The sequence below is a fragment of the Phodopus roborovskii genome, unplaced genomic scaffold (assembly GCF_943737965.1).
Source record: "Phodopus roborovskii unplaced genomic scaffold, PHOROB, whole genome shotgun sequence".
Lineage (NCBI taxonomy): Eukaryota > Metazoa > Chordata > Mammalia > Rodentia > Cricetidae > Phodopus > Phodopus roborovskii.
The window spans coordinates 12,132,973-12,139,842 of NW_026126482.1; the positions used below are offsets into that span (position 1 = coordinate 12,132,973).

General features: G+C 51.7%; 1 protein-coding gene across 1 annotated transcript; it reads right to left on the bottom strand.

Annotated features, from left to right (window-relative positions):
• Positions 1-1,509: 1,509 nt before the first annotated feature.
• LOC127229421 (spermatogenesis-associated protein 31A6) lies at positions 1,510-6,393 on the bottom strand. Its single transcript, XM_051194548.1, has 6 exons — positions 6,193-6,393; positions 5,454-5,502; positions 4,845-4,905; positions 3,481-4,610; positions 1,839-3,390; positions 1,510-1,699 (listed from the first exon to the last, which is right to left on the bottom strand). The coding sequence occupies exons 1-6, from the start codon at positions 6,391-6,393 to the stop codon at positions 1,510-1,512; spliced, it is 3,183 nt and encodes a 1,060-aa protein (XP_051050505.1).
• Positions 6,394-6,870: the final 477 nt, after the last annotated feature.

The following is a 6,870-nucleotide window of genomic DNA, read 5'->3' on the forward strand; positions in this document are numbered from 1 at the left end:
GTTTTTAGCATTACAGTAACAAATGGATGCCACATACTTGCTTTAGTCTACACTAAGAGTAAATACACGAAGGAAACAAAAACGGTGAGATGTGATCTGCTGAAGCAGAGGGGACGAAGGTTGGATAGCTTAGGGTGGAGCTTGGCAGAGTGGAGTGCAGAGTGGAAAGAAAATCTGGGGAAGAAAGACTGGAGGCTGAGTTGCACCAGACAATGGATGGGCACAGGGTCTTTCATGTCCTCAGGGCCCAGAAAAAATGTTGAGCAGAGAGGTGGATTTCCAAATTGTTATTCGTATAGAAATCTTCCACCAGGAACCACCTGCAAGCTGACTTAGTTTCTACACTGGTGCCACATCATATGAGCTGCATATCCAGGAGGCAGCACAGTGGGGATATGGGTTAGCACAAAATAGTACTGGAAAGCAAGTCACTTAGTCATTTGAGTGGAGGTCACTTAAAACTGAAAATCGAGAGTCGCTCATTAGAGGTGAACAGCATTTATTGTGCTTCATTCTATTAAAGATGGCGGAGAGGCAATCACATTGCCTAGGAAGAACTTTCTAGTGCTTTAGCCCAAGAAGAGAACCCCACTTGGGGGCCATGATGGCTGAGGGTCTCAGGGTTCTGGGTCTGGCCCAGGTGATGGCATGGGTGGGATGGGCACAGGCCTCCAGGGAGGGGACTGCGGGAACTCAGTGAGATGCTTGTGGCTTCTCCACAGGCACTTCCTGTGTCACTGGGCAGGCCTGTGTGACACAACCCTCAGTAGCCACCTGGTGTCACACTTTGCAAGTTCTAAGCTGTCCCCTGCTCTAGTCAGAGAAGAAGGCAGACTGTGGACAGTGTGGCTGCCCTGACACCCAGGCTGAGGTAAGAGGTGCTGGCCGCACAGCTCCTCCTCAGCCTGCATCAAGGTGAGAAGGAGCTCCTGGGCTGGGCGTTCTCCATGCCTGTCCTGGAAATACAGGTCGACATCGTCCCACCTCTGAACTGGGGGCGAAACTGTGACGTGAATGTTCTTGGCTCCCTGGTGTGGACCACTCTGCACAGAGACACAAATGACAAGATGGAGCAAAGAAAGGGACAGACCACACCCACAGAGCTGGGCGTGGTCTTCACGGGGCTGGCTCATCCTGAAAACCCTTAGACTTCTGTTGTCTCTGCAATGATGGAATGAGAAGAGCACAGTGGTGACACCGGGTGAGGGTGACGCCTCAGAGTGACCGAGCCTTCCCCACCTGCCCCATCCCTTCCACAGACTGCACTGAGGTAGAAGGGATGCTGACCTCCCCCTTCCCATCACTGGACAGAAACCACTGTGCTGAAAGGCAGGAGCATGAAGTAGGAAGCAGCTCCTATCTGAGAAGGAGCCATTAGCCACACAGGATGAGCTTCAGGAGGAAGATTTTCTTTGCAGGAAAACAAAAACAACCTTTATTACAAGTAAAGCATGAGGGAACAAAGGCTGGGTGAGGAGATAGCTTTTGGAAGGCCTCTTGCTCCTTGGCCTATGCTGGTAAGGTCCACTTGGGGTGAGCAGCTCTCTGGGCAGCAGATGACTGCTCCTTGTCTCCAGTTCCCCTGAATGTGACTGGATGGCTGTTCTCTTTGGGGCTGATGAGGTGGCCACAGCCCATTCCTTTCTTTGTACTTTGGTGTCGGTCAGAGGCTCTATGTTTGTCTCCAGCATCTCTGTGCCTAAATAGACAGTAGTGTCCCTTGGGGCTGGTGTGTGGACAGCAGCCCATTCTACTCTTCATTATGATTTGATGTGGGTCACAGGCTCTCTGGGTAGCAACATGTGACTGCTGCTTGTCTCCAGCTCCCCGGTGCCTACACAGATGGTTGTTCCCCCTTGGAAGTGGGGACTTGGTCAATGCCCATTCTTCTCCTCCCTCTGTTCTGATGTCGATGACAGGCTCTCTGGGCACCAACAACCAACTGGTGCTTATCTCTGATCCCCTTGTGTGTGAATGGATAGCTGTAACTCTTGGGGCTGGTGTGGTCAGAGCTCATTCTTCTTGCTGGTCTTCTATCCTTTGGGTCGTAGAGACCCTCAGAAGAGTGGTGAGAGCCACCCACCTGGGATGTCAGTGGTTCCAGTCTATGCCATTGTGCCTCTGATGGGTCCCCTACTTTAAGTCCCAGCCAGTTCACCAGGATCTGTACGACAACATTCATGAGAGACTGCACTTCAGTGGCCATACTGTAGACCAGCTTCTCTCTTGTGACTGACTCCTGAGACCTCACGGTAGCCGGTGGAGAGCGTTCATTCTCCAGGGCGTCCCTGGAGAATATGTTGAGGTTGAGATATTGTAGAACATGCCTTATGATTTTCTTCAGATAGCTTTCCAGGGAATCCTGTCCTTTTCCTGTCATATAAAGGGAGGACTCACTCCCAGTCGTGGCTATATTCTTGAGCTGGGTGGAGCTTGGAGTACAGGGCTTCCCTCTCCTTGACCTTTTTCCCTGGCATGTGGCTCTAGATCTATTAAACCTCTTCCTCTCATCATTGGGATGAAACACCTTGTGATTCTTAGCTTGACTTTTGTCCTTGGTAGCTCTGAAGTACTGGGTCTCCTGGCTCTGATCTCTCCTCTTGAAGACATCATCTAGGCCGTGGGAAGTCTTGAGTATTTTGGATCTATGTTGAAAGCTAGGAAGTGAGTTCTCTGAAGACAAACTCATTTCACTGGGGATGTCTGGACGATGGTCCAGAGGCGAGGCCTGTGGCTGCTTGCTTGATCTGAAGTCAACCTTACTACATATTTGCACTTTTAAAGCCAAGTCTCCTGAGTACTGTGGAGTAGGAGTTTGGAGCTGGCCTGGGCTTCTGTTGGCCTCTGTAGACTTAAAGTCCCTGAGATGGATATTGATGGTTTGGCCATTGAGAATTTCTGTGGATCCCAAAGTCACTTTCCAGACAGGATGTGTCTCTTCTTTCTCCTCTGATCTATTAGTTTGTTTGACCCCTTCTTGAGGGCCGGGCATTGTCCCTCTCCAGCAGGGACGTCCTGAGGCCACATTCTCAAACCTCTTCCATGGAGCATGCTTGGGCATTCTTGGGCTGCTACTTGGGTGCAGGCTGCCTCTTCCAGTCCCTCGGACAGTCCTACTTGGCTGCGTTCTTCCCTGGAAGCAGAAAGCCCTGGTCTGAGAGCTCAGGTATCTTTGCCGTTTAACTGGATGGGCCTTGAAGGGTCCATGGCTGGCAGGTGGTGGAGTGGCTCTTTGCATCTCCTGCACCTCTGAAGGTGGGTGTGCAAACAGAGGACTCTCCAGCCTGGCACCTGACGCAGTTTCTAACCTTGTCCCTCCTGGATCTTGTTGATGCAATTTTTCTAAGATCATGGCAGCCTTGGAATAGTATTCAGCTTTAGAACCACAGGTGGATGAGGAGGGATATATAATCTGGGGAAGGGATGAACCTGGAGCCCTAGATGGGGTAAGATCTATTGACTCAAGGGTATGTAGATAAGGTTCCCACCTGCGTTTCTCAGAAAGCTGCGTGATGTTTGATTCCAGTTTCCTTTGGATTTTAGGGTCAAGGAAGGAAAGGTCCTGGGTGGTGTTCACATAGGACCGCTGATCTGTTCTCAGTGCAGGGTTTCTAGGCTCTAGACCCTTCCCAGGGCTGCTGATAGAAGTGCCAGGCAAGTCTTTGGCCCTAAAACTGGGGCCCTCCTTGATGGAGTCATACATGATTCGTTTTTCTGGACCCTCTTTTAAGGGCATCCTCCAGGGCACAGACCCCATCATCTGGCTCAACTTGGAACTTTTCGAGCCGAGGATGGAGGGCTGGTCAGGCTGGGGGAGGTCAGGCTTGTCCTCGGGCTGGGAAGGGCTGTGTGCTGGGAAATGTCCCTGCAGCTGTGTCAGTTCCTGGGATGGGAGGAGCCTGGATGGGGAGCCTTGCTGTTCTGTCACCATAGTCATCCTGTCTTCAGTCTGTGTCTCCTCATGATGCTGGAGGAACTGGTAATGCTCTGAAAGGATGGAGGCTGACCGGATAGCTTCAGTGGGCAGGGTGTCCCTGGTGAAGTTGTGAGTGGGCTGGCTAATGTCTGCTTGACGTGTTTGGACATTGGAGCCTATGGTGTCTTTCCACTCTAGATCCTGCTGCCAGGGCTGGTTTTCAGTCAGGAGGGTTGCCTGTATCCCTCTCTCACTGGTAGAACCTGCTTTTACATGGGTTCTCCTTGAAGATGACGAAAGTGCTTGGTTTGGTGTAGAGCTTGGGAGGTTGTCCAGTGTCTGAGCCTCTGTCACACCTGCCAAGCTTGGTGTCTCAAGTTGGTGGGGCAATGGCTGAGCCTGAGAATCCTGGGGAGGGCCTTGAGCCATGGGTAGAGCTGGGAAAGTGCCACAAGAATCGCTGAACCTGACAGTTTTAGGTCGTGCAGAGGAAGGTCTCTTGGAGACCCAGGCAGCAGCCACCACTGACTCAGAGAGCATGGAGGACATGCCCCCGAAAATCTGGCTAAATTTCTGCTGCATAAGATCTTCCAAGAACTTGAGATAAGATAGCAGCGGAGAGAGGGGAAGAGGCTTCTCAGTAGGATTCCAAAAGGGATGTGGTGTGGGGTCCAGTAAAGGATGCTTGGTGGGGCTGCAGAAGACAGGAGGCAAAACCATCAGTCCCAGCAGAGGGTCAAGAGGCCCATCAGGCTGTATAAACATGAAACTGTGTCCCATGGTCCCTGCACGGCCTCCACCGCCCATATTCTTTATCCAACAGGACTGTATCCCAATCCCACCCTATATAGACTCTCCAGTACAATGATCCCCTGAGCCTGAGTGCATATCCTGCCATAAATATTTCTACAAGACAGAGATTTCTTACCTTTTCACAGGTTGGGATGCATTCTGGGTATCTTCCACATTCTCTCTGCTGTCTCTACAACCTGGAAATAATTGTGCATAATAAGCAAAAGGATTGAGAGCTCTCAGGAGAGTGAGGCTCCTCTCTTAAAGATCACCCATGCCAGAACTCTAATACCCAACCACCAGAGTCCAAGCACACAGAATGATGAAAATGAGGCATGGAGGGACCACACCTCCTCATCCATACTTTCCTTGCTCCTCCCTCAGCCCCTGTCATCCCATCCAGCACTGTGAGGGACACAGGATCAGTCATCTGAAAGAGGAGTGGGCCTGAGGGAATTGCAGCCCCCTGTTCTCAGGTGGACCTGGGTCCCCCATGCACAGTCACAACATCCCTCCTCTGCCTTGAACCACACCCCATGGGCAGCACCCACCCCAGGCCAAGCACAGCTTCAGTCCATCACAGAACCTGGGGATTCCCCTGATTCTGATTTCCTTCCCAGCAGCCTCCTCTTCCTTATTGGTGCTCTGCATCCTGTATCCTCAGAAGTGTGGCTGTCATCATGGCTCTCATCACTGAGGGGCAGGACAGATGGATTTGCCTCTCCAGAGGAAAGCAGAAGCCTACCTTTCGCAGAAGCAGCTTTCTTCCTGGTCTTGCTCTGTCCCCTCCTCACCTGACAGTGAGAAAGGACAACATGAGCTGGGCCCATTCCCCCTCTAGTGGACAAGCTGCCTGCCCTGCCCTCTGTGCCCATGGGTAACAGGAAATGCACATTTCCCAGAGAGCTGTCTCTCTTCCATCCTTGACTCAGTTGCTCTGTGCATAGACACATTTCCTTTTGGAAAGCACAAGCAGAGCTGTCTGTGACACACTTACATGGTGTCCTCAGTCAGTGTTCCTCAGACAGGATCCCACCCAAGGCTGAGCTCTGCTGCCGCCTCTGTGCTGTCAGCCAAGATCTGCTTTCTCTGACCAGAGGTGACAAGGTCTGATCTGAGGCCTTTGGTCCCATCACCCTCCAGCCCCCCAACCGCTCAACAGAAACAAAAGCATGTACCTGAGCAGAGGACACATGACTGCTCTCTCAGAGCCTGTCCTGTCCCAGAGGTCCCCACCATCTCAGAAATGCAGTCTGTCCACAGAACCATAGTCTTCCTTAGTGGCATTCTGCCACACCACACAGCATGTCTGAGAGCTGCATGCACACATCTCAAGGCCACTGTCCCCTCTGCCCTACTTTCCAGCCCCTGCAGATGAGATGCTGTTCTCGCTGGAGATTTCCTCTCACCCGTCTCTACTTGTCTAGCACATGGGAAAGTAGCAGCAGGAACAGCAGACTGAACACATTCCATTGTGTTCCAACCAAGGTTCTCCTCACCTTTGCGGTGTTCTCTTCACTCCCAGGTGGTGGGGACACTGGGTATGTCTTCAGGAAGGGGATTAGTAGAAAGAAGAGCCCTACTCCACACAGAACACCAAAGATCACGTCCATGGGTATGAAAATGGAGCTGGGGCTCATCCATGAGTCACTGATGCTCATCAGCTGGAGGAGAGAAGTCTCCATCTTCTGACTCCCATTGCAGCTCTCAAGCCACTGATTCTTGGGAGCACAGCATGATGCTGTCAAGAGGGCTCAGGCCCACATCACACAGCTGTGGCCTCCTCATCACAAAGGGCTCCTGGCAGGAGGGAGGGAGCCACAACCCCTCCCCAGTCTACAGCCCAGCAGACTCTCCTGCCTCCTGTGTTTTCCTGCTCCCTCCTTCCAAGTCCTTCTTCTGAAGCAGTGAGAGATAGAGCTTCCTCCATGTTTTGTGTCTTCCCCCCTGAGCCCCAGAATTTCTCTGTCTCCTGGAAGATGTCTGCTTGAGTCCATCAGGTTCATTGTTTCTGACACATTGGGCTTCTTTGTGGGACTTGAGTTGTGACTCAAGGATTTTTAATGTCTGTGTGTCTTCTGCCTTCAAATCCCTGTCTGCTCATTATGAGGCCATTCCTTGCCTCAACTCAGACATGGAACTTCCTTTTGTCTCACACTTAC

Coding starts and splice junctions, on each gene's coding strand:
- LOC127229421 (XM_051194548.1), bottom strand. CDS start 6,393: ATGGAGACTTCTCTCCTCCAGCTGATGAGCATCAGTGACTCATGGATG. Junction 4,611..4,844: donor GCATCCCAACCTGTGAAAAG/GTAAGAAATCTC, acceptor TGTCTTCTGCAG/CCCCACCAAGCATCCTTTAC. Junction 1,700..1,838: donor AAGGGGGAACAACCATCTGT/GTAGGCACCGGG, acceptor CTGTCTATTTAG/GCACAGAGATGCTGGAGACA.